At 45.4% G+C, this 26003-nt stretch overlaps 3 protein-coding genes across 8 annotated transcripts in view; 2 read left to right on the plus strand and 1 right to left on the minus strand.

The window, feature by feature from the left end:
- The window catches only part of znf608 (zinc finger protein 608), a 39376-nt gene extending 31679 nt beyond the window's left edge, over nucleotides 1-7697 (minus strand). For 2 of the 3 annotated variants that reach the window (XM_076046949.1, XM_076046951.1), the window contains exons 1-2: nucleotides 7559-7697; nucleotides 2039-3293 (exon numbers count right to left, since the gene is read on the minus strand). In XM_076046949.1, the coding sequence (XP_075903064.1) occupies nucleotides 2039-3097 (1059 nt within the window). In that variant the 5' untranslated portion in view covers nucleotides 3098-3293; nucleotides 7559-7697. Of the gene's footprint in view, nucleotides 1-2038; nucleotides 3481-7558 lie in introns of those variants that run through there. The other variant, XM_076046950.1, reaches the window with a different exon arrangement.
- On the plus strand, nucleotides 7680-13204 carry gramd2b (GRAM domain containing 2B). 4 transcript variants are annotated; one of them, XM_076046954.1, is made up of 15 exons: nucleotides 7680-7814; nucleotides 8419-8505; nucleotides 8942-9032; nucleotides 9221-9290; nucleotides 9552-9655; nucleotides 9837-9932; nucleotides 10029-10100; nucleotides 10328-10417; nucleotides 10739-10850; nucleotides 11195-11341; nucleotides 11416-11491; nucleotides 11640-11744; nucleotides 11856-11937; nucleotides 12396-12692; nucleotides 12746-13204. In XM_076046954.1, the coding sequence occupies exons 1-14, from the start codon at nucleotides 7723-7725 to the stop codon at nucleotides 12435-12437; spliced, it is 1266 nt and encodes a 421-aa protein (XP_075903069.1). In that variant the 5' UTR covers nucleotides 7680-7722; the 3' UTR covers nucleotides 12438-12692; nucleotides 12746-13204. The 4 variants fall into 4 exon arrangements, with proteins under 4 accessions (XP_075903069.1, XP_075903070.1, XP_075903068.1 ...); XM_076046955.1 differs by having other exon boundaries at nucleotides 9837-10100; nucleotides 11640-11774; XM_076046953.1 differs by having other exon boundaries at nucleotides 9837-10100.
- Nucleotides 13205-16113: 2909 nt separating this feature from the next.
- Nucleotides 16114-25998, plus strand: LOC142902119 (solute carrier family 12 member 2). The gene is made up of 26 exons (XM_076046952.1): nucleotides 16114-16644; nucleotides 17718-17840; nucleotides 17930-18005; nucleotides 18760-18855; nucleotides 18946-19085; nucleotides 19213-19323; nucleotides 19449-19557; nucleotides 19655-19782; nucleotides 20245-20329; nucleotides 20453-20601; nucleotides 21412-21519; nucleotides 21740-21863; nucleotides 21958-22059; nucleotides 22146-22301; nucleotides 22526-22625; nucleotides 22768-22879; nucleotides 23001-23141; nucleotides 23234-23340; nucleotides 23556-23635; nucleotides 23715-23849; nucleotides 23976-24089; nucleotides 24226-24337; nucleotides 24429-24515; nucleotides 24717-24852; nucleotides 24932-24999; nucleotides 25391-25998. The coding sequence occupies exons 1-26, from the start codon at nucleotides 16189-16191 to the stop codon at nucleotides 25524-25526; spliced, it is 3291 nt and encodes a 1096-aa protein (XP_075903067.1). The 5' UTR covers nucleotides 16114-16188; the 3' UTR covers nucleotides 25527-25998.
- Nucleotides 25999-26003: the final 5 nt, after the last annotated feature.

The following is a 26003-nucleotide window of genomic DNA, read 5'->3' on the forward strand; positions in this document are numbered from 1 at the left end:
TTATGAGCCGACGACTGCGTTCCGTTTGATCGTTAATGCAAATTGACTTGAGGAACAAAAGAAATGTACACTCCCGTAGACATTTTTCACCCAAAACGTAATGCGAGTATAGATAAATATAAACACAGCGACAACAAAACAAATTACTTACAAGATAACTCAAGAACACATGACAAGTCAAAATAATGTCCTTCCTGGAAAAAAGAGGGGCTGCAATGTTTTTCACCAATGTTTTCTTAGATATCATTGGTAAAGCTGTGCATCATATGGGAGCTTTGAAGCTCAAATGTGAAAACAAGAACAAAACATTCCAATCCAAGACTGGGCTCTTTAGAATGAGTGATGCAGAGCAAAGAAAACAACAAAGGCCTCCAGTGCTTGTTTTTGGCCAATGAAGATTGATTATTGCTTTTCAACAGATGTCACCTAACACGATTTGTGGTAAAAAAAATTTGCCTGAATCACCTCCCAATACCAGAATAAAGCTTTCTGTTCCCGTTTGGTGGAAGGGGGGGGGGGGGGGGTCAAATCAGGCGTTTCTACGCCTCAGTGCTTCGATCAGACATCTCAAAACACTTCAGGGGAGCCAGGATCACTGCTGACAACAGGGAATGAAATACAGTCACCGCCGCGGAGGGTGAAGCCACTGTGTGAGTGTGCGTCTCACCGCCGAACGGGAATCCTTCAGATCAACAAATAAACAAAGCAGTCGGGGCAAGCCAGTGTTCCTCCTGTCAGCGGCGTCGGTGGCTCTTTTTTTTCTTCTTCCTCCTTCCCTGCCTCGTTCAATCCGGCATCTACCGAGGGGAGAAAAAAAAGCCTCTTCCTTCTAGATATCCTCCATCTGTTTGCTTTTTCCCTCCCCGTCAGACCCTCTCGGCCTGCGTCCTCTGCTGTCACATCCAATTCCCACCTCTCTATCAAGCATCTCTTTCCTCAAATTACCTCGCCGTCCATCCATCCACCCATTCATCCACCTCCCTCTATCTTTGTCTCGCCGTGCCGATGACTTATTCAAACCCCACCACCAACACACACACACACAAACCCCTCCAAAAAAAAAAAAAAAAATCTCACAAGCTGCAATGTCCCCGTTTCACCCTTAAATAGCTCGGAAATGGAGCCTCAGCAGCTCCTGGTTAAACCTCGGCAGCCTGAACCTGTCAGCCTGCAGTGTGTCGTTTAAAAGGATTTGATTCATCTTGACATCATCGCAGGAGCTTTTTTTTTTTTCTCAGAAAGGAAAGGGGGTGGGGGCAAACAAAAGCCCGCGCAAAGGGACGTCTCTACAGCCAGTCTTTTCCTCTCTTTCTTTCTCTCTACACCCCACTCACCTTTTGTTGGGCGGATGCTTACATGTAAACAGTCGCTCTCTGTCTCCTTAAAACCGCAAAGGAGGGCTGGATTAAATGAACCCAAAGAAAGAGGAGGAGGAGGAGGAGGAGGAGGAGGAGGAGGAGGAGGATAGAGGAGGATGGACACGGAGGACACACTGCCTCCTCTTCCCTCTTCCTCCTCCTCCAAAAGAAGAAGATGGGGGGAGAAAATCTCATTTCATCAGCTTTGTAAAAACACACAAAAAAAATAATCTGATGTAAATTGACAGTCGAGACAATGACACCAGCTGGGAAACAACAATAGGGAGGTGTGTGTGTGTGTGTGTGTGTGTGTGTGTGTGTGTGTGTGTGTGTGTGTGTGAATATGATGAGGCAGGCGGGCGTCCCTCCATCACATCACTTAAACATTCCTGCTGTGTCTGCCACTGCTTTATACGGCCATTCTTTCTTTTCTTTCTTTCTTTTTGGGCCTCCACACCTGCGTCTGTGAGCGTGTGCTCTGAATATCAAAACCATACACTGATATATTTCATCCAGCCCCTTTCAACGCGTCAACCTTTAAACAGAGGAGAGAATGGGCTGCAGACGTCTGTGTTGCTTTTTATTGCTGTTGTTGATTTTGTTGCCGTCGACTGCTGGCACTCCAGAAGGGCCTCCAGACAATAATAATGGTGATGACAATCAAAAGACAGCCCTCTTACCTTCTCGGCTCCTCTGTGTTTCTTGGCCGCCGGCGTGTCGTCATGCTGCCGCCTGACAACAATAGCACCGCCGCTCTTAACTCCACAATCCAGCGTGGCCTTGCCGGCAGCGCCGTTACAATTGTTGTTATTGTTTACGTTGTTGTTGTTGATGATGTTGCTGCTGCTGCTGCTGCTGCTGCTGCTGCTGCTGCTGCTGCTGTTGCTGTTGCTGTCCCCCATCATCCTGGAGTCCGGCCCGGCGCAGTGGCAGTGTCCGGGGCCGTCTCGGCACAGATGATGCTCGGCCAGGAAGACAGCGGGAGGAGGAGACGAGCCATCCCCGGGCTTCTCCTTCCGCGCCCGGAGCGGAGGAGCAGCAGGAGAGGCGGCGGCGTCCCGGTCCCTCTCCCGCTTCCAGCCGCGGATCACGTTCTTCCCCTTCCTGTCCTCTTTGCTTTTGACGCAAGTGGCCGGAGAGGCCGCGCTCACCTCGGAGACAAGGTTGTTGTTGTTGTTGCTGCTGCTGCTGCTGTTGCTGCTACTGGCGCCGTCCGCCTCCCTGCCGACCGCCGAAATCATCTCCACACCGTCTCCACCGACGCTGCGTCCTTGAGCCTCCCGACTCTGGTGGTGATGCTGCGGGTGCTGCTGCTGCTGCTGCTGCTGCTGCTGCTGCTGGACGAACAAGACGCAGGAACCTCCTCCTCCACCTCCTCCCCCTCCGCCGCCGTTCACCGCAACGGCAGCCGCCGAGAGATCCCCCGTCCCCGCTTCCTCACGCCCCTCCTGGCCGGCTCGGCTGCGTTTCAGTGCGGATCTCCTCGACTCCGGCCCGCCGCTGCAGCCGACGCCGCCGACAGGTCCCCGGGTCTGGAGCGAGGGCAGGGCCGCGTGTCGTTCGGAGGAGGAGGAGGAGGAGGAGGTGGTGGTGGTGATGGGGATGCTGGAGGAGGAGGAGGGAAGAGGAGATGGGGTGTATGAGGAGGAGGAGGAGGAGGAGGAGGCTCGGTGGGGTGACAGCTCCCCGCAGTCCGTCAGCAGCCCTCCATTCTCCGCCGCTCGCAGGAAACGGTTCATCTCCTCCTCTCCTCGTGTCCTTTGTCGATCGCCACAATAATCAGCATTCAAGTCATTGTCAGCCCGCCGCAGTGAGGCTCGCTCACAGCCGGCCTGCCTGGAGAGGTGCACGCACGCACACACGCACGCACGCGGGAAGGCAGAGCAGGCCTGGCTGCTCCATCAGAGCAAAACCACAACACGGGCAGAGCGGCAGCTATGAAATAACAAGATATAGCACAGTAATATAAATAGAGATATGAATACGCTCAATGAGATTATTTTACAATCGACGCACTTCTGTGCACAAATCAGTGGTTACAGGCCGGATCTAACCTGGACTCGGTATTTGTGTTTGTTTCATTATTCATTCCCCACCAATAAATGAATAAAAATAAAGCTCAATGTTTTTCTCACGGTCAATTTTAATAATAAAAAATATATATATAATTAATTATATATAATATATATAATTTAAGAGAAAATAAAACTTATTGAAGTTATTTTACTTAAAAATAACTGCATCTTTCTGTTTATGGTCCGAGGCCCTATAAATATACCCTTTAACAATCTGCCCAGGTGCTGCTGATTGGAGGCTCACATTCTTTAATGGCTCCTGCTTATGGTTTCCTGTCTGCACTTACGCTGTTGGTAGGGCACTAGGGGGCGCTATGAAGCCCATTCATTTTCTCACAAGGCATATCCTGCAGGCCCTGCGATGAACTGGTCTGGGGTTCAACTCCCTTCACCCCTGCCACCCTGAGTACAGGACAGATTAAAGGATGGACGGAGGGATCCTGCACCCAGAGCTGCAGGCCTTCAACCAGGACAAGACATCAGCTTCCATCACAAGATGTTTTCATGTTCTCCATGAGAGCAGAAATGACGGTCAGCTTGTCTGTTATTGACTGGTGTGAAACGCAGGCAGCAGCGCAGGGTTCGGCACTGTGTTTACTCAATATGACTTCTGTACTTCACTGTAACATCCAAACAAACAGAGCCGGCGTATACGGTAGTCGCACACGCTGCAAGATCATGTTTGTTTTGTGGAGGTTGGGAGGACTTGCAGTCTAGATGTTGTCCAAAAGATTATCATCCCACTGACGGAGAGGGAAAAAACTATACACAACAATCCAAGGTGACACGGGTTGTTGCACTTCCAGAACACGTTTGGATGGTTTATTTTTCCCTCTGTCTCCCTGACAGGCAGCTGTGCTTGAGCTCGTCCCACATGGCCGCTGCTGATTAAATGAAAGAACAAACACAATGTGCGAAACCTTCAAATTAGAATGGACACCTGAAGCTGCAACCCGAACCACATGCTTCACAACACTGCAACGTAGGGAGCCCTCCATGGTCACATGACGCTGTTTTACACAGACATGTGAACCAATTGCATTGAAGTGTCCATGACTCAACACTTCAATACTTTCATATTTTTCAGTAGCTCAGCTCAACTTTAGCAAGACAAGCAATACACATTAAGCTGGTTGAATGATGCGTGTTGTGTAATCGTTGTCCTTTTCTTCCTTTGCTTGTTTGCACTGTGACGGCCACCCATTGCCGAGCCTGCTTTGTGTTTTCCCCTGTGTGTGTGTGTGTGTGTGTGTGTGTGTGTGTGTGTGTGTGTGTGTCCCAGCAGGTATCGCAGTGGGCTAACTGTGATTGGGGGTGATTGGGGAGCACCTGGCCAGTCTCCCCAAGACCTATAAAGCCGGCAGTCAGCACTCAGCCGCTCTCTCTCCAGCATCCGACAGATCTGCTCCTCCATACATTTCTGTTAATCTTTTATTTTGGGGCTTAGGCCTATCTACTTTCATTTTGCACTCTTCAACACTTGCATGCATCACACTAACATTTGCAAACAACAGCATACACACTGACAAAGCCATAATACACATCCCATTTAGTTTTTGTGATTTATTGGAATAAATTAATATTATTTTGCATTTGACCAACCGCGTGTTCCCTTTTTGTCATGGCTTTTTAAGAGCCGAGTCGTGACAGCACATTTTCAGAAAACCCCTTGTGATGTCACAAAAGGCATTATACCTCTCCTAAGTTGGTGACCACACCCCAAGCCAGGTGTTGGCTCCGCCCTCTCAGAGCACCTCGTTTTGGTCCCCTTTCAAAGATGTGGAAGGCCCAACAATCACCAGCTTAACAGTAAGCAATGACCCGGCGTTTTTGCAGGAGGCTGTAAACAGAGGGCTTCATATGCAGCTTCTTCATGTGTCCATAATCAAGAAAATAAAGATCTGAAAATAGTTCAAATCTGGGCCGACTGTTGTCGTTTGGGGACGAGAGGAGCTTTGCAGAGTAGAATACTGTGATTTGTTAACGCTACTCTTTACTGTGTGCCGCTACCAGGAAATCAATCCAGCCAGTCTTAGTGGAGTTTCCATTTGACAGAAATGTCCACCCGGCTCTGGCTCACCTTGTCACGTACAAAAAGCATTTCCTGAGCAAAACCTTTTGGGATTTTGTGACTAAAGGCGCCCCAAAACAAACAATCCGGCAAACATTCTTCAGTACTGAGAGTCGGTGTGCAAAACTGCCCCAAATGAAATGTGGATTCCAGAGATTTCATGTTGCATTTCTGTGCGATTGGGGTGCAAACCTTTAAGATAAATAAATAAATGAATGAATAAAAAAAAAATGCCAGGTCAAGTCTGAAAACAATATGTTGGCATTTCATTTTTCTGCAGCAAAGTCTGGGCTTTGGGTCGCAGAGTTATCTATCTGACTTTCAAAGGGCATCTGGTCTCTGTTTAAACACGACAGAGAGGACGACAAATTCAGTCTGCAGAGGTGACGGCTTTGTTGCCTTGAGACGAACCAACTGAAACACAATGCGGGGACAAGTTCATTCTCAGAGCGAGTGGAATTAACAGCAGCGTTTCACAATTAACGGGATGGGTTTTATTTCAAATCAACGTTTTGTACTGTGAAGCAACACGACGGGTATAAAGAACAAGAGATTGATCAGAAGTTCTGATGGAGATGGGGAGTTAGTGACGAGGTTTTAAAAAAGAACAAGATGAAATGAAAGATGAAAGAGAAGAATCAGCCAAGTTGGAAGTGGAACAAAAAGACCTTGAGGATTAGGAAAAAATGATTTGGCAAACAATTCAACGCTGTTTGTATTTCAAAGTTCAGTGTGTGTGTGTGTGTGTGTGTGTGTGTGTGTGTGTGTGTGTGTGTGTGTGTGTGTGTGTGTGTGTGTGTGTGTGTATGTCTGGCTTTTTGCTTCATGCTAGACGCTGGTGTTTTGTTGGACCTTTGGAAGGGAACAAAAACAAAGTGGTCTGAGAGGGCTTTTGTGACATCATGGAGGGCTGATTATCACAACTGGGCGTCCAGACGGTTTGCTTCTTGAAAAGTGGAGCCAGCCGTGAACTGTGAGACACAGATTATTGTTGGAAAAAATTGGTGATATGTGCTAAAGTTATGTTTATTACCCGCTACTAATGCCTGCATGCGTGTGTGCGCATTACTCTCATTTTGAGTGCATTGGACCCATTAGACACGCGCACATAAATAATGCTGAAGGAGAAGACGGAGAAGCGGCGCTGACAGAGTCACTTTTGTAACATGTTGACTAAGTGGCCATGTGGCCCAGTGACCCACAGCTCATATCAGTCAACTCAGATTACACACAGACGCACAACACGTGTGCAGCTGGGGAGGACACACACTGTACAGATTTTAAGGATTTTAAGGTGGTTTCTTGCACAACATGCTTTTTTTTAGTTAACTCATTTTTTTCTGAAATGATGATTCTGTAGAATTTTAAAGTGCATGCTTCTGTCGTTCGGGTTGTTCGTCAGCGATTTTGCGTTGGTGACAACCACAAGGGGGCAGGTTTGGGTTACCTTGACTGGCCAGGTTTGCTGACGTTTAAGATGAGATTTTCTTGTATAAAATGAGCTGCTGTCCCTGAAACTTCATCTGATGAAACAATCAATTGCTTTATGCACTGATGACATCTTTAATAACCATTTCATTAATAAAACTGGCATAACTAGCTGAATGCAAAGCACTTTGAACTGCTTTACTCTTACCGTTTTCACTTTATAAACAGAAAGACTGTCTATTTAATTATTATGATTTCAAACAGGCTTCCATGGCAAAGAGTATTTAAGCCTTAAGGCAACAACAGGAGGCAGATCAGGTTTTATTCTGTTTGCGCAGCACGGAAGGGAAAACACAAAGGAGAATAACTTTTTGTCCCTGTGTAAACGGAGCCAGGGAGAACGGTGTGAGAAAACACCCCATTCTCACTGGGCACATTTTTTTAAAGTCTTAACTGGCTTGCAGGGGGAAAAAAGAAAAGGATGGCTTATATTTTTATACAGTAATATATGTATATCTAAAAAATATTGTAAAACATGGAAGAAAAAACAACACGCAGCAGCTCAGAGGTTTAAAGGATCCACCTCTCATACACAGAAACACACAGGCTTGTGCGTGCTCACTTACATCACCACCCTGTCCTGCCGTCTGATTGGTCCGGGAGCACCAGGGCAGGAGGCCGAGCCGACACTCCCACAGGCAGGTGGAGGAGCAGGGGGATCGGGCTGCAGCAGGACACCTCAGCCGCCGCGGGACGGAAGCACGCAGACGGGACGAGGCTGATAGTGACCATGACGGAGCAGAGTGTGAACCAGCAGGCGCCGCAGGAAGATGTCAGGAGGAGTAACCGAGGAGCTGCAAAACACCTGGAGAGGGATTATCAGTAAGTCTACGGCAGGGCAGGAGAGACTGAGCAGCAGTTTGTTCACCTGCACACTGGTGACAACAGTTGGAACCAGTCGAGAGGAAGCGCTGCCTGGCACTTCTCAGAGTTCAGATCAGTTCTTTCCTGTCAATAACTAAAATAACAGCAATGTAGTGGTGCATTTATATCCACGTGAATAAGACTCGTCGACTGTTTGAGTCAGTATTATCTGGCGTCTGCAGCTCCTGGCTGATAAGTTGTGATACGCTGAAGATAGACGGCATAGACACGATGTGAGGTCAAGTAGTTACGCACTTACTTTGTGCAGGACAAAAGGAATCAAAGTGGAATACTTTTGGCCAAAGTTCTAAAGAATTCCATTGATTTTTGTTGTTTTTCTTCCACTGCGGTGGTCTGCAAATCAAATTTGCATTTTTTTGAGATTCCTTATTTGTGTTTTCTCACGTATCAGTTATTCGTATCCATGTAGCCAAAATTAATTGGTACAAGTTCCTCAATAGTTTTAGTTTAGTTTTATTTTCCAGTTTTTCCCACCACTTCTGAATCGTATGTCCTGTATCTGTGTGAATTGTCTAAGCAGCTGTTCTCGCGCTGTTTGCAGCTCAGACGTGGAAAATGCAGACGAGCGGCAGGCTGCTGATTTAGAGCAACAGGAGCAGACGAGCAGGAGGAAACCAGTGCTGATCAGGTGAAAAACTGTGATAAAGGTCACAAATTGTACTCCGAATGTCGCTTCTCTTTCCAGAACTGCAAGCACAACAGCCGGACATGCAGGTCTGCAGAAAAACAGCACATTTAGCCCTGTGTTTACAGCCACCTGCTAAGACTGACCCTTTGTTTGGCCATCCACATGTTTGGAAGGGGACAAAAACAAGAGGGGTGGAGACAGCGTCTGGCTGGGGGTGTGGTCACTGACTTGGCAACGGTATCAGTGCACTTCACATGTGACATTGTGACATCACAAGGGGCCGAAAATTAAGCAAAGATAATTACTGCGTAATAAAAGCTCCTAAGGTCCCTTCAGAGACGCGCTGTCACTCCTGCCGGTCTGCCGTTACCTCATGTCGTGTTAGTTGCATAATAAAATAAATTTTCTGTGTGGATATTTTCCACCCGGCCTGCAGGTCAAAGACCTTCAACCAGTCGATGCTGCTGGCTCAGGTCCAGACTGACTCTGAGCCCAAGATAGGGAGGAAGAAGTCTCAGCACAGCCAGGTTGGCGTGCATCAAACAACATATTTTAACAAAATTTATTAATGTCTGTAAACATTGATGAGCTTATTGATCACCTTATCATTAGATGTGAGGGTAAAGGCTTCAGTTTAAATGTCTAAATGTGCGCACCTGTGTGTGTGTGTGTGTGTGTGTGTGTGTGTGTGTGTCTGCTTGTGTTGTTGTTCCAGCTTTCAAAGACCAACTGCCAGTACCATAAAATATTTAAGGAAATCAGCAAAGAGGAGCAGCTCAGACAGAGTGAGTCTCTGATGATTACATTCTCGACTTTGAGTGCCGGCGGAAAAATGAGTGAATATAGTCGTTAAAATGTTGCTTTGCTTATTCCACTACACAACACAATCTTAAATTATGTAAAAATGAGCAGATTATCTTTGGCAGCCTAAAAATAAATCATTGCTTTTAACTTTTTTGATAAAAGGACAGACAGACAGACAGACAGACTGAGAGATGGATAGTTTTCCATTTTCATGGTTGTCCAAACTGCCTTTTATTCCTCAGGTTACACCTGTGCCCTGCAGAAAGACATCCTCTACCAGGGCCGAATGTTTGTCTCTGACCACTGGATCTGCTTCCACTCCAAAGTTTTTGGCAAAGACACAAAGGTACCGTCACCCTGTCTCTCGTCGACTCTGTGGGACTTTTCCGCCTCACAAGGTCTCAGTTTGTCAGGCAAAACGACAAAAAGTCCTCCCATTTAGTTTCTATCAATCTTCCAGTGAAACACGATGAGTGTTTTTCTGCAGCTTAAACATCAATCTGATGCCTATGCCTTGCCTGTCCCAGATTGCCATCCCAGTGGTGTCCGTCACTCACATCAAGAAGACCAAAACGGCCATCCTGGTGCCAAACGCTCTGGTGATCGCCACAGCCAACGACAGGGTGAGAGGGAAGGAATGGAATTTTCAGTGGTTCAGTGATATTGAACACAAAGAATACAGAGAAACTGGGCAAAACCTTTGTGTTCTTTGCTTGCAGTATGTCTTCGTCTCACTGCTGTCCAGGGACAATACCTACAAGGTCCTGATGTCCGTCTGTCTCCACCTAGAGGTAGGACACACGTCTCAAAGGCAACAGGATATTTTCCCATTTATATCGACACACGGTTCATCAGACAGACAGTTAGTCCAAACAAAGCCTTGTGATTGTGGACCAGTGATTGAGCCAATCAAGTCTATGAGCGTTGGTTTTTCACGTCCAATCCCGGCAGCGTGTGAAAAGCAGACAGGGTTGACAGGCAGCAAATAACGAGGCTCGAAATGCTGTTGCTCGCACAGGAGAAGAGTCCATGCAGCAGCCCCGCCCCATCTCCAGCTGAGCACAGCTTCAGAGGTCAGAGGTCACCGCTCTCGCCCCGCTTCCCTCTGGTAAGTCAGACACACGAGGCCCCATTGTATATAGAAGTATATCAGGTATCCTGAATACTATTTTGCTGTGCAGAATACATTAAGGTGTATGTCATGAAGGCCTGAGGAAATAATTTCATGCTGACGTGTTCCTGTGACATCACCAGAGCTCAACTTTGTTTTAAACCAAAAGAATAAACATAAAAATGTGTCCAGGACTTAAAAATAATCACTGAACTACAGATGACAATGTGACGATCGTTACAAAATGACAACCGTGTATAAATATTTAGAGAGCAACAACTTCCTCTACTTCCACTGGACATCTTTCCTCCTGTGCAGAATTTCCCAGGTGATTTCAGCGACCTGGACGGAGCGCTGAGGCAGAGGAGGCAGGGGATGGAGGAGAGCAGCAGCTCTGACTCCCAAACCCACGACTATGACAAGGTCTCAGGTAACAGACGAACACAGCAGCACCAGCAGCACCAGCAGTTTGGTGGCCACATGCGATAAAGGACTAGTTCCAGTTTTTACCGGAATAGAAAAGATTGAGGCACGCAAACATCTACAAAACAAATGACCAAGAGGTGGAGCCAACACCCGAGTAAGGTTGTGATCACTGACCCAAGAGAACGTTTGTGACATCACAAATGGCTAAATTCCACCAGAGCTGTGGGTTTTTCACGCAGGCCTTCGCTGCAAGAGCAGAGGCAGTAAAAAGCAATTTTGTTCCATTTGGAACCTTTAAAATGCAAATTTGAAAGGTAAGGCTCTCCCCTGGTTGGCTGTCTCCTACAGAGTTCCCTGTCTCTCCGTATCTGGATGCGCTGAAGCGGACACACAGTAAGGCTGCTCCAGAACATCTGGAGCTTCAGCACAAAGTGAAGAACCAGCCTCACAACAAGCAGAGCTCGGACAACAAGCAGCGAAACACACACAACACTGGTGCGGAGCATTTGCTGCACGACTGCCACGTCTCAACTGAAGTTTGAAGAATTATTTTTTTATTTTGTCTTCAGGCTCAGAGGGAGTGATTGCCAGCAGCAGTCTGAAACCAGTGTCCATCACCTCCTTGCTGGTTGTCTACCTGTTTCTGTGAGTCTATCAGCCATTCATTTTAACCCAGCAATGCAGATTGCACATCCGCCTTGAAAAGTTCAAGCCTAAACCATTTCCAGCCACTTCAGGCACTTTGTAGAGAAGAATTAAGAATGTTGCTGCAGCTTTCTGCTGTTTCCCCCAGAGTGTGCATCCTGGTCTTGTCTTCCTGTTACCTGGCCATCAAAATTGTCACCTTGGAGCAAAAACTGACAGCAATCGGCACCATCCAGGAATTCACCCACCAGGGGTGAGTTCACAAGTTGTTGGCGGACAACAGGTTCAATTAAAAAAATAAAATAAAATCTGGAAAACATGATAGAATGAATCTTGACAATTTCTCAACTTTTTGATTTCCCAGGAATGATATCCTAGGGGGCGCTGATGTGAATGTAGAGGTTTTCTCTGAACTACTGACAATCAACCTGATCAAGCTGGAGAAGGTCAGTTCCTCCCTAAGGGTTAAATTTGAGGTCTGCTACCCTAATTTCAACTCAGAAGAACTCAGTTACTTCATGTTCGACGGCTTCCGTCCCTCGACAGGGGAGGCAAATAAGAAAACACAGAGCAGACAAACTCAAAGTTTCCAGAGAGCAAAGTGTAACTAGACACGTGTCGCCGTTAATGATTTATAGTCACTGATCCGCTGGATGGAGGAGCTCAGCCGTCACTTGTAAGAGGAGCTCGTCCCTCATCCGTCACATCCACAAACGTTCACACTTCAGGCCGATAATCACCATGGGCCCTGCCTACACTTCCTCTCACAGATTATTCTACTTATACTATACTTTTTCTGAGAGATTCAAATCCCCATTTAATGCCATAGAATGTGAATACAGTATGTAATTTGAGTGTTTTTTTGCAGGGCAGTGATATTTTTGTATTTTGTTTTTTTCCTTAGGTACAAAAGAGTCTGCAGAGATTACTAGATGAAGCCACCTGAAGTGTAAACCTGTATAGAAAGCTCAACTTCTGTACATACCAAGTGTAATTGTGTAGTTAATCATTGTGGTCATTTTAACAATTGTACGACGTGCTGAAGCGACTGTAAGAGTGTTTGAATGCAATCTGCAACTGTTCAAGAAGCTTGCGCCTAAATGCACAGTTGTGCTATTCGGCCCACCATGATGTCACAAAGGGCGCTGGTATTCTCTCAGGTTAGTGACCACATCCCCAGCCAGGTGTTGGCTCCGCCCAGGTCGAGTGGAGCATCAGCTTTAGCAAAAGAGGGGCTGTAAACAGAGGGCTAAGTGTGATATCTGGACGATCTACTGTTCTGTTTTGTGGCTCCACTGAAATTGGGGGAAAAAATTAAATGTTTGTAAATGTATGTAAATGGACTTAACAAGGGTCAAACTGTGAAACCATTTATTACTAATTGACTGACTTTTACCTGTTGTTGATTTATTTTTTGAGATATTGTGGGGGGGGGACACATGTTTACATGATTGTTTGATGGAATTAGAAGAGCAACACAGCTTCTGACTCAGTTGTTTGTTTACCTCACACTGTCCTTCAGCTGTCATTTCTAATGTGAACTCAAAATGTATAAAAGCTGACACCTGACCTTGTAGCCGTTTTCTTTCCTACAGGTGTTTGTACTAAGTGCCTTTGGAAGAATTTGTCCAAGCATATCATTAATAGCATTTCTCTCTCATGAATCTAGAAGCATAAACTCCAAAATAAATGCACAGACGAGGTGTCTTTTAAATAATCCACAGTTTGAGATTTTTTTTTCCCCCAGGATACATTAAGTATATTATTAAGATTTATTTATTATTCAATGCTTCCCATCAGAGTCAATGTTTCCCACACAAAGCCAACACAAATTCACATTTACGCTTGTAGAGATACTGTAAATAGTAAATCTGTCAGTGTAATCAAGCCTGCACACGTCTACAATACAGATTAAAGGCTGCCATTTGTCGCTGCATAAAAAACAAACAGAGGCGTGAGAGAGACTTTGATCTGCCGCTGCCACTTAAAAGAACAGATTAAAGTCTCGGCCATGCATAACACCTGTTCAAGCTCAGCCACGTCCGTTTCCTGTTTAACCCTACTGCAGAGCCTCTGCCACAGGTCCAAGTTCTCGATAAAAAAGGGTAATTTCATTATTACCTTGTGACATACACGTTATGCGATGCTTTGGATGTCACCTGCCATCAATTGTCACAGAAGGGGAAGAAGGAGTCCTAAACTGAACAGTTCACGTTAATGCATGGGCCCTTGACCGGGAGGTTTCTATGGCGACCGGGGCAACAAACATGACAGCTGCTGGAAGGAGCACATACCCGTGAGTAAAAGTTCTCACATCTAGATAGAAAAACGTGATGATTATTTTACAAAAATAATTGTTGAAAATTCAGTCAAGAGCTACTCTGTTAAAATATTTGGTTATTTTTCTACTAAGGCTCGGGGGGGACAGAAACTGTAACACATACCAAATGCTTCTCTTATTGAAGACACTGCTCAAATGTATCTATACAAATTATTTTAAACACTGCTGGTTTTTGGAGGGACGTATCAAAATTTTGTTCAGTGTGCACTTTGTGTTTCTAAACGACAAGTTTATCCATATATCAAATCTAAACAGCACTCAAAAGTGCAGAAAAAACGCAAGAATATATGGCAAATGTTTCAGCCCTGGTCCTCTTCTATCGGGGCAGCAACTGAAAACACCCTCTTGTGTGTCCAGGAAATCTGGCCCCCACAACCCCACGTTCTCAACACACCATCCCATGATCCCCAAACTGTATGTGATGGCGTGGAGACAGGACATGATCAACCAAAGGCTCCTGGTGGAGGTAACGTGGAAACAAACAGAATAATCTGTTGCAAAAACAGAGGAGGAACTTCAGTCAGACTCTGTGTGTGTGTGTGTGTGTGTGTGTGTGTGTGTTGCAGAATGCCACCCTGGCAGATATTCCCATAGTTCCCCTTGAGGAGTCCTTGTATTTTTGCAACCGTGAGCGCCTCTGCCACAGTCAACGTAATGTCCAGACACCACCTCCTCCCCTCAGCGAGACAAGAAAAACACCTCATTACTCCTCCCACTTCTCCAGGTAAAAACTCACCTGGAGTCGCTGGGGATGCAGACTTCCAGTCTCAACATTTCAACAAGTTGTCCAATCACTTCTGGCTGCACAGATCGGCCACAACTCAAATCTGTCACTTTTCGCCCATCTTTCTTCTCAATTCCAGATACAACAGCTCTTTGGTCACCGCTCAACGACTGTTTCAAACTTGAGGACACGTCGGCTCAACGTATTTATTTGTGTTTAATGACCATCAACAAGACGACTTTGTGCTGTAATTCACTTCTGAAAGGCCCAGCGTGTGACATAAGGCAAGAAACTGAATAAAAATACACATGCATATTTGATGTTAAAGGCACAAAAGTGTGTGTTTTTTATTTGCAGGTAATACGCATTATAGCCCCTGGTGTCTTGCCTTTCAACTTATGAAGCTTGACATAATAATAATAAAAAAAAGGTGCATTACTGTTTTAGGTCTGCTACAGTAGTTTACAAGTTCACCACTGGGTGTCAGTGTTTGCAAAAAGTTCTGCCGCACTGGAAAAAGTCAGCGTGGTCACGAGACTATCCATAAATTCTTATGGATAAAGAACTGCCACACTGGAGCCTATGTGTTTGTTGAGCAAACATTTAAATAGTTTTGTCTATTAAAGTAAACAGATTATAAATTACGGCCGCTGAGGTTCCAGACGTCAACATCCAATTCCATTACATGGCGCCACGTGTTTACAGTAACTAAAGCAACAAAGCGGCGTCGTAAAAGTCAATTTAAAGGCTGAAATCAAATCAAGTCAAAAGAAAACAACAGAAGCAGCGGTCCCTGTGACGTGCTGCCGCCACTGTGCAGCGCTTTGTCCTCCCCAGCATCACTTGAAAGCTGCTCTTCTTCCCAATATGCTAATCACGCGCGCGCGCGCACTCCTCGCATGCGAGTCTAGGGGCGTGTCTGTCACCAACAGTGGTGACAAATCTCTTTTGTCATCTGGACGCGCGCACACACACACACACACACACACACACACTGAGGTTTATTTCCCCTTCATTGCAAATTAATTGCAATTAAATTAGTTTTAAATCAAATAGCATAATATCCCCCCCCCCCCCCCCCCCTACATCCGCCGTCACTGCGTCAACTATTTCCCTGACACCACTGCCACCTCAGTATCATCCTCACTCGGAGGATGAGCGGCCCGGCTTTGTCGCCGTATAATGGACACCCTCCCTCCGTGTCTGCGCCTCGTTCCCCCGACAAGCTGGGACGTCTCGAGAGTCCTGGGGTGAGGAGGGGGTAGGGGGCGGGTGTGACAATGAGTCGTTTGAGTCTCCATGTGAGGGGACGACACACTCGCCAACTCGCACGGGGACTACTCGCAGATGGAGCCGGTGAGTCGGTGACCTTGACGGGCCCTTACAGAGTCGTTGATTGAATCGCGATGAGAGGTCGTCGTCACCTTCCGCATCCAGACCTTTAACTCCTGAATGCCTCGATTTTAGGACTTCTGCCTCGGTGTTTCTGTGGATGTTTACTCGGCACCGTTTTCTGGAGCTCGCTGCGGTTTTGGAACAGGTGTTGGGACAATTTGCAACTTTTGTTTGTTTGTTTTTTTGTTTTTTTGCCCCTTTTTATTTTTAGGCAGGTTTCATCTTTTCGTATAGGATATGTCAGAGCAGAAACCTTCCCTGAGCCGCTTCCAGGTGGATGTGGTGTCAGAAGCATCACCCGCAGCACCCACCACCACCACCACCACCGGCACCGGCACAGCATCCTTGCCTCCCGCCCCAGCCTCCGCCGATGGATCCAAGCCTCCCGACGACCCAAAAAGTCGGTTCCGGGCGGTGGGTTTTCTGGATCCGGGCTACTTGGGCAGCGCCATGGACATCGGGCTACCGCCGGACGTGTCCCACGAGCCGGACGCGGCTCGGAGCGACTCGGCCAGCCTCCACTCGACGGGCACGGGACACACGCACGTCTCAGACACTTACTACATGAGGACCTTCGGTCACAACACCATAGACGCCGTGCCCAACATCGACTTCTACCGGCAGACTGCGGCGCCTTTCGGGGAGAAGCTGACCAGACCGTCGCTGTCTGAGCTGCACGATGAGCTCGACAAAGTAGGAAAATAAATCAATCAAAAAAAACATTTTATGTACTCAGCAAAATCTTCAACTTGACATCTTAATCATGCTAAGAAACAGAATAGATTTGGAGATCAGTACCATTTAAAACTAAATCTTTATCCTCATGGAAGTTGTTCAAACTATGAGTAAATGGTAAAAAATAAATTAGAATAAATGCTATGATTAGAATAAGTTATGTTAACTATAGATTGTTCCAAAATATAGATATTCTGGTAAGTCGAACTTGTATTGAAACACTTTAACAATTCCCCTGAACTTCTAAGTGTTTATTTGTGACCTGACATGGAGACATAGCAAAGCTCAAAGTGAGTCGTGCAGCCGTCTCGTCCTTCTCGACCACCTAACAACACACATTCTTTTCCCTCCCATCTGAGAGAGCCTGAGTGGGCCCAGTGACATCACTAAAGGCACGACTCGCACAAGGGAATACACAATGCTGCCTCTCATGACCCTGCAGTCGTCCCCTGCCTGCTCCCACTCCTCCTCTGATAGATGCAACTATAGGTAGCGGCAGCATAACGTGCACTGTGCACTCACAGTAATGCTTGCAGACATCCGAGCTCTTTACACAATAATGGACAAAAGAATCGCGCATAAATTTGCAAACGGTGTGTGAGGACCCGTGCTTATGCATCAGCATCAGCCCATATGTCTTCAGCCATTTGATTAATGTCATGCACGACTCGTTGAGGACTCCAGCTCAACTGTGCCGCTGGATGAATTAAACATGATTGTGTTGGAGGATGTCACATTCTCATATTTACACATTTCATTTCATTCTGCAATTTTTACAATAAGAATGGAGCCATTTCAACCAAGTCAGACAAAACTGGAACTGTAAGGCACTGATCCACCTACACGGTTGTTGAACTGAATTGATTGATTGATTGATTTTTATTTTATTTTTTTTAAAAAACAGGTTTTAAAAAGCAAAATAATAAAATTCCAAATTAAAATTTATCTCTTTCAATTTAACTTTGGCCAACTGTCTCCACTGCTCACCTGTCGGCCCCTTTTTCTCCATCATGGTTGCGACTGGTTGTCAGGAGCTGTTCGAGGACGGCCTGGCCAATGGCGAGGAGCCATCGGCAGCAGAGGAAGCGGCGGCCTTGGCTGCAAAGGAAGCCAAAGGAGGAACCATCAAGTTTGGTTGGGTTAAAGGAGTCTTGGTGAGTTTGATGTTATAAAACATGTCACAGCAGTCCTCCACTTTTCTGCTTTCCTGTTTTAAATGTGGGACCCACTGATCTTCCTCTAGGTTCGCTGCATGCTGAATATTTGGGGTGTGATGCTCTTCATCCGGATGTCCTGGATCGTCGGACAGGCAGGAATTGGTCAGGAGAAAAATATGTGAAGATGAGAAACTAGTGGTCTGATTTAGAACCATATCCAACCCAAGACACAACAATGTATCAGTTAAAGCAGCTACAGTTGGAGCTCATTTTTGGTTATCAACAAACTTCTAGAAACTTCCTTAGCAATTCCATTTTTTAAAAAATGACGTAAGCCACTGATGACTAAAGCTGAATAAGATCTGTAAGTATCTGTTACTGAATCCGGTGTTTGAGCAAAATGAGATATTACATTTGCAAGCGTAGAAGTGAATCCATTTGCATTGCCGCTTTCCGGGCCTGAAACCCACATGAATCGTCCCCGCTGCCCAAATTAAAGCACGCTAAATGTGGATTGGCACGCTGCTAAAATTAGACCCAAACAAATTGACCGTTTCCTGCTTCTTTGATGAGCTTGCATGATAAAACGCTCTTCTCAAACAGTTTGGAGAAATAACTTTAACGATTGTGTGTCATTTTCCAAGTGTTATATCTTTGACCCCCCGAGGGGGGAAGCTGAAATGCAGAACTACAAGACAATGGATTTTATTATTTCTTTGTTCAATGACTACATTAATACGATATTGGACATAATAATAATAGTAATGACATTGTTATATGTTATGGCAACTGAGAAAGTTGACTGTTTCAACCTGTCCAGGCTCACATGACTCATCTGTAACAGTCTTTGTAACTTTTTTTCTTTTAAGTTGCCTTTATCTGGTAAAACCTTTCTTCCTCTCCTCATTGCTGATAGGATTGACTATTGCCATTATTCTGATGGCCTCGGTGGTAACCACCATCACTGGTCTGTCCACCTCAGCCATTGCAACAAACGGCTTCGTACGAGGAGGTGAGACCGCTGCCCTCAACCATCCTCACTCAAATACTGGACATTTATTTTACTTGTCTGTCACAAACATTACTATATATTGCTTTCCAGGTGGGGCATACTATCTTATCTCCAGGAGCCTGGGGCCAGAGTTTGGAGGCTCCATAGGTCTCATCTTTGCCTTCGCCAATGCCGTGGCAGTGGCCATGTATGTTGTGGGCTTCGCCGAGACGGTCGTTGAGATGCTCAACGTGAGGAAAACTTTGCTTCAAACTTCCTGTTCATGACGCTGATCTTTATATACAGTCAGTGGTTTCCACCTACCTGGCTCTGATTCTGGGGCTGTTTTTGCTTGCTCTCTTTGTATGTTGTCTGCAGGACGTCGACGCGCTCATGACCGACGAGCTCAATGACATCCGTATTGTTGGGACCCTGACCATCATCCTGCTGCTGGGAATCTCTGTGGCTGGCATGGAGTGGGAAGCTAAGGTTTGGACAAATCTGACACAAATGACTCATACACAACACTGTTGAGGTCCCTGTTTCACATGGTCACAGAATGACAGCATCACCTCCCTGTTTTTATGCCATCTCCGTGACTTTCCGTCCATCAGGCCCAGATCGTTCTCCTCGTGATCCTTCTTGCAGCCATTGTCAATTTCTTCATAGGAAGCTTCATGTCCACACAGAGCAAGGAGCCCAAAGGATTCTTTGGCTACCAAAGTCAGTCTGTTCCAGCCATTCACTCAGCCAAATCGTGCACCTAAATCAACCAAAGGAAACTATACCCTGAGGTCATTTGTTTTGTCTTCTCCTTCAGCTTCCATTCTGTTGGAGAACATGGGTCCAGACTTCAGGGATGAGGAGACCTTCTTCTCTGTGTTTGCCATCTTCTTCCCAGCTGCTACTGGCATCCTGGCTGGAGCGAACATCTCTGGAGATCTCATGGTAAGTTCTGCACTATGTAAAGGTCATGTATTTGATTTCTTTTTGATGAGAAACAGGTAAAAAGAATGAACAAAGATTTTGTTGGAAAGGTTGTTTCTGTTGATTTGCACCGCTTTTAGTCGTCATTGGATGGCATGTTCTTCTCTTGCCTGACAGATGGAGCAAAATCAAAACCCAGACTCAGAATAGGACTATTTTGGTTGGAGATATTGAGAAATCGGATTCAGAAAATGATTCCGCTTGGACTGAGACCTATATTGTGTTTTTTTGTTTGTTTTATTTATTATTATTAAGTACCATAACCAGCAAACGTACCATGTACCCCCATTTATATGTAGATAATACACCACTTTATATCTCAGACCTATCCTTCTGCAACAATATGTTTTATATGCAATATTGGTGTCAACAGTTACTCAAAGGTTTTTCTTACACATTAATCCTGGATCTCTGTGTGTGCAGGATCCTCAGTCAGCCATCCCCAAAGGCACTCTACTGGCCATCCTGATCACAGGAATCACCTACGTGTTTGTGGCATTCTCGGCAGGTAACACAGCCATGTACCACACGGAGCACGAGGACAGATCCAGTATAAAACTAGTTTTGCCTACATTGTGTAGGGAGTTTCGATCTCCCAGGATGTGAAGTCATACGCACACTGTCTCGTTAGGTGCCTGCGTTGTCAGGGATGCCACCGGCGACCACAACGATACGGTGAGCGACACGGTGAACTGCACTGACGCTGCCTGCACACTGGGCTACGACTTCTCCATCTGCAAGGAGGGAGGCTGTCAGTACGGCCTGATGAACAACTTTCAGGTAATGCTGCATTTCAATCAGATGTGTGTGAGGGCCATGGAGAAAAACATTTTGTGTCTTGTATTTGGTTTGATTGGATTAGAAAAGTATCTAATTTTTTTTTTATTGTTTAGCACAATATGCTGCTGTGACGCTGTGTCTCTGCATGTGGTCATAGTTGCTGTGTGTGTGTGTGTGTGTGTGTGTGTGTGTGTGTGTGTGTGTGTGTGTGTGTGTGTGTGTGTGTGCGTGTGTGTGTGTGCGTGCGTGGTTCTCCTGAACAAAGTGCAGCAGTGATAATAGCGACTTTTGTTTTGAGTCACAAGGTTCTCGCTGGTCGAGGCAGCAGCTGAATGAGTGCATTGACAACATCCACCTACACGCACATAGACACAGACACACACCACACGCACAGACACAAAAACACACACAGGCGAGTGCATATCTCACTGACACTGATATCGCTGACTTGATGCGCAGCCTCGTTCTTGGCTGCAGACAGAGACGTTTGTTCTCATGTCGTCGGACTTTGCGTGTGTCTGACGCTGTTTGTGTTTCTGATCCCCTTCACATGCTGACAGAAGTCTTGTAGTTCTGGTACGTAGCAATGAGGTTTGAGGGTCAATCAGTTCATTGTACTTCTTCAATTTTTATTTGTGGCTTAAACAGTAAGTCAAATCTGTTTTTCCTACGGAGGATGTTTCCTCTTTTCAGGTTTGGTTAGCCATCAATACATCAAATCCTCACATTCAGTGAAATCATCCTTGTCACGCGATGCTCACAAATGGACTGGTCTTATTGTGTGTGGCCTTGTGTGTGCATATTTTGTAGGTGATGAGTCTAGTCTCAGGCTTTGCTCCTCTCATCTCTGCGGGGATTTTCTCAGCCACCCTGTCCTCGGCTCTGGCCTCGCTGGTCAGCGCACCCAAAGTCTTCCAGGTCAGAGATGGAATCAAACATTGTTGTTCAGCTTAAGGACAGCCTGAATATCCAAGTCGTATCGCTTACTGTAAAAAGACTGACCTGAGGAGTGTTAAAAGTATGCAAGAAATTGCTTAGAAAACAAAAGGCTTGGTTATCTAAGATTTGAATCAGTTGTATTTCCACCAGTGTTGCCCGAATGAACTGAGTGAATGACTTGAGCTGTGTTGACCCCCAGGCACTGTGCAAAGATAACATCTACCCTGGCCTGGGCGTCTTTGCCAAGGGCTATGGAAAGAACAACGAACCTCTGCGGGCTTACGTCCTGACCTTCTTCATTGGCCTCGCCTTCATCCTCATCGGTAGGCTGCCGATGGTCCCTGGACCCAGACACAGTCATTTTATTAATTCTTTGGCGGATTGGTGGTTAAACCTTGTTTTCTGTTCTCTGTGTAGCTGAGCTGAACATCATTGCTCCAATCATCTCCAACTTCTTCTTGGCCTCGTATGCACTCATCAACTTCTCAGTGTTCCACGCCTCGCTGGCCAACTCTCCTGGTAAACCTGAGTCACACGCGTTGGTCTTTTCATCGTCCCCCTTCATACCTCAGATCTCTCTGTTATGCTTCGGTTCCACATCACAGGGTGGCGTCCCAGCTTCAAATATTACAACATGTGGGTGTCGCTGGCTGGGGCAATTCTGTGCTGCGTGGTGATGTTTGTCATCAACTGGTGGGCAGCTCTGATCACCCTGCTTATCGTCCTCGCCCTGTACATCTATGTCAGCTACAAGAAACCTGGTAAATATTACGGTGCAGTTCCACCACAAAGAGTAGAAAACAGTGGATGAATAAATATATTAATCACTATTTAATCAACAAATTAAATTTAGGTCTAATTCTTAAGTTCCAACTCACAGCAAAAGTGGTAGTAGAAGTGTAGTGAAGATCCATGTCCAGACGCGTCTGAAGAGATCCAACTTTCACCAAAGCATGTTCCACTCATTAAATTCTGCCTTGTTTAGATGTGAACTGGGGCTCATCCACTCAGGCTCTGATCTACAACCAGGCTCTGACTCACTGTCTAAACCTCACCGGAGTGGAGGATCACGTTAAGAACTTCAGGTTGGCTTTTTGTAGCAGTGGAACATTTAAGGCTCTCTGTGTTCTGAGGGAAATTGCACTTTTTTATTTGGATTTCTACCAAAAAATGAACCAAGTCTGGAGGTCTGCGTTTGATGCCACTTGGATTGTTTCTTGTTTACAGGCCGCAGTGTCTGGTTCTGACTGGATATCCAAACTCTCGTCCTGCCCTGCTCCAACTGGTTCATTCCTTCACCAAGAACATAGGACTCATGGTCTGTGCTCATGTCAGAACGGTACGTACCGATTACCGTACCAGGGAACAAACTTTGACCCAAATCAATCACATCACTGATGTGGTTCTGCACGTTCCCTCTTCCCATATTCTGTCTGCCTTTACTTTGCGCCGTTGTTCAGGTGACCCGCCGACCTAACTTTAAGGAGATGTCCCAGGATTACGCCCGCTGTCAGCGTTGGCTGAATAAAAAACGTTTTAAGGCGTTCTACACTTCGGTCTTTGCCGACAACCTCAGACACGGGACACAGTTTCTCCTACAGGTAGGAACATCTGACTGCACACACATAATTTTTTTTTCTGTTTGTTCAGATCATTTAATCAGACCATTTAAAGTCTTTTCTTCATTCCTCAGGCGGTTGGTCTGGGTCGTCTGAAGCCAAACACCATGGTCATGGGTTTCAAGAACAACTGGAGGGATGGGGACATGAGGGATGTGGAGATTTATATCAACACAATACAGTACGTGACATTAAAAATAAAACCTGCTCTACAGAGCCAGAAGTTAAATGATGAAAAACGAATTAGAAATAAATAAATGATCATTCCATCTATTTGAAGCACCTTCTCACTTATTCATATAGCTTTGAGCCTTGAATCAAATTGATGTCTTGATTGTTATATTATCACACATTCCTTGTGATCCCTTCTGCTGAATGGTTTCCAAAATGTTTCAGCGATGCCTTTGACCTTCTGTTTGGTGTGGTGATCCTCCGGCTGCAGGATGGACTGGATATCTCACACATACAGGGACAAGGTATGTCTGTTCCCCTGTATTTATCTTCTGTCTGGCATTTGGTATACTGCATGGACCAAAACGCTGTCTGTTCCCATAGACGATCTCCTCTCGTCCAATGAGAAGCCTCCAGGTGGCAACAAGGAGGTGATGATTTCAGTCAGTGTACAAACAGACTTAGACTCCAGTCCTTCAAAAACAACCAGCTGTCAGAGCAGTCCAATCATCATTAGAGGTAAATAAGTAAGAAAGGCATTGGGGCTACCAACCAAGAAACAGTGAAGAAATGTTCTCCAGTTTATTCTCATTAAGGAGGAGGCTGGAGCACCATCTGTCTAACCTGTGATGTTGTCTGATCCAGAGACCAAATCTCCTCTGAGTCTGGATGACCAGCGCCTTTTGGAGGCGAGCCAGCAGTTCAAAAAGAAACAAGGCAAAGGAACCATAGATGTCTGGTGGTTGTTTGATGACGGAGGTCAGTTGTTATTATCAGTTTAGTTTTTACATCTGAAACTGTACTATAGAAGTCCTATATCCTCTTTCTATTGCTTGCTGAGAGATCTGAATTTGCCATCAACGCAGTGTGTGTGTGTGTGTGTGTGCCTTTGCAGGTCTGACTCTGCTCATTCCCTTCCTGCTGACCAACAGAAACAAGTGGGGCGACTGCAGGATCCGCGTCTTCATCGGCGGCAAGATCAACCGCATTGACCACGACCGGCGAGCGTGAGTCTGTGACGCGATGGAGAGATGTTCTTGTGCGAGTCAAATGACAATCGTCCATAATTTCACTCTCCACGTGGCTTTCCGTTTTCAGAATGGCCACGCTGCTGAGCAGGTTCAGGATCGACTTCTCTGACATCAACGTCCTCGGAGACATCAACACAAAACCCCAGAAACACAAGTATGAGTGCTGAAACACTTGATGTCTGAGCAATTACCTGTAATGAAATCATGTACCAACCAACAATCTTTTAAGACCTCTTCGTGTTTTTGTGGGCTTAGGTCAAAAGATGACTCCTGATTTAAGTAGAAGCTGTTACTTATGAGTGGTTTTGTGATGTTACAGCACTTGAATGTAATGCAACTCTGTGTTGTACGGCAGTAAATTGAGCTTTAAAGAGCTGATCGAGCCATACAGACTGAAGGAGGATGACATGGAGCAGGAGGCTGCGGAGAAGTTGAAGGCTCAGGAACCCTGGAGGATCACCGACAACGAACTGGAACTCTACAAGGCCAAGGTCCGCTGCACTCTGAGCCATTGCGCTGATGTTGTTTGAGCCGAGAGTTGTGAACATTCTGTGTGTGTTTGTGTTTCAGACCAACCGGCAGATTAGACTCAACGAGCTGCTGAAGGAGCATTCAAGCTCAGCCAAACTCATCGTCATGTAAGAGACGTAATAAAGTTTATGACTGACACAGTATTTTACTTTTTTTTTTTTTTTTTTTTTTTTTTAACATGTATTGATATCTGATACTATGGCTTGTTAAACATGAAGATAATCCAAAGATTATAATTCAACTACTCTTGTTTAGATTTTATAAAATCACACAGAACACACAAACACAAAGTTTCATGCTAATTCTGTACTCAAGGAACATTTTCCAAAACGGTGGGGGAGTGGGTGTGACACATTAAATTTCATATCAACCACAAAAATTAATTCCTTTTGACAATTTGGGTAAAATGGGGGTAAATCTAATGTCAGTGTGTTTGTTTTTTGACCTAATATAAGTCGGTAATATGTGGAAATGTTTACCTTTCATGTCCATCCACAGGAGCCTGCCCTTGGCCAGGAAAGGCACAGTGTCTAGTGCTCTCTACATGTGCTGGCTGGAAACCTTGACCCGAGACGTCCCGCCTCTGCTGCTGGTCCGAGGAAACCACCAGAGTGTCCTCACGTTCTACTCCTAACACATTTGTAGAAATGAAGAAAGTCAGGAGCACATTTATTTATGAAAGTTTCACTTAGACTGCAGCTGAAAGTTGTGGTCATACACAAAGTTTGACATCAAGAACTGAAAACTCCCCTGCTGTGGAAAGGCGTTCTGGTCTACGTTAATATTCATATTTTGCTGTTAACCAATTAACTAACTCGATCAACACTGAGATGGCTGGTTTCAATTTTTCTCTATAACAGTTACAGGCTGTATGTTATGTGACACCTGTGTATTTTGATGTGAAAAGCAAATAAAATGCAGTAAAAAATTAATTTATGACCTTTTCTACATCATAACAAAAACAAGATGTGCGAATATTTCTTTGGTACAAAGTTGACATGTTGAAGTACAATTTCTCTACCTTGGTTTGAAGATTATTATTTATTATTTCTCCTTTGACTGTAACATTGATTTGACAAATGTTTTAATAAAACATTAAACTTCAACCAGT

This window comes from Nelusetta ayraudi, unplaced genomic scaffold (genome assembly GCF_046127955.1).
Source record: "Nelusetta ayraudi isolate G7.1 ecotype Tasmania unplaced genomic scaffold, CSIRO-AGI_Nayr_v1 ptg000092l, whole genome shotgun sequence".
Lineage (NCBI taxonomy): Eukaryota > Metazoa > Chordata > Actinopteri > Tetraodontiformes > Monacanthidae > Nelusetta > Nelusetta ayraudi.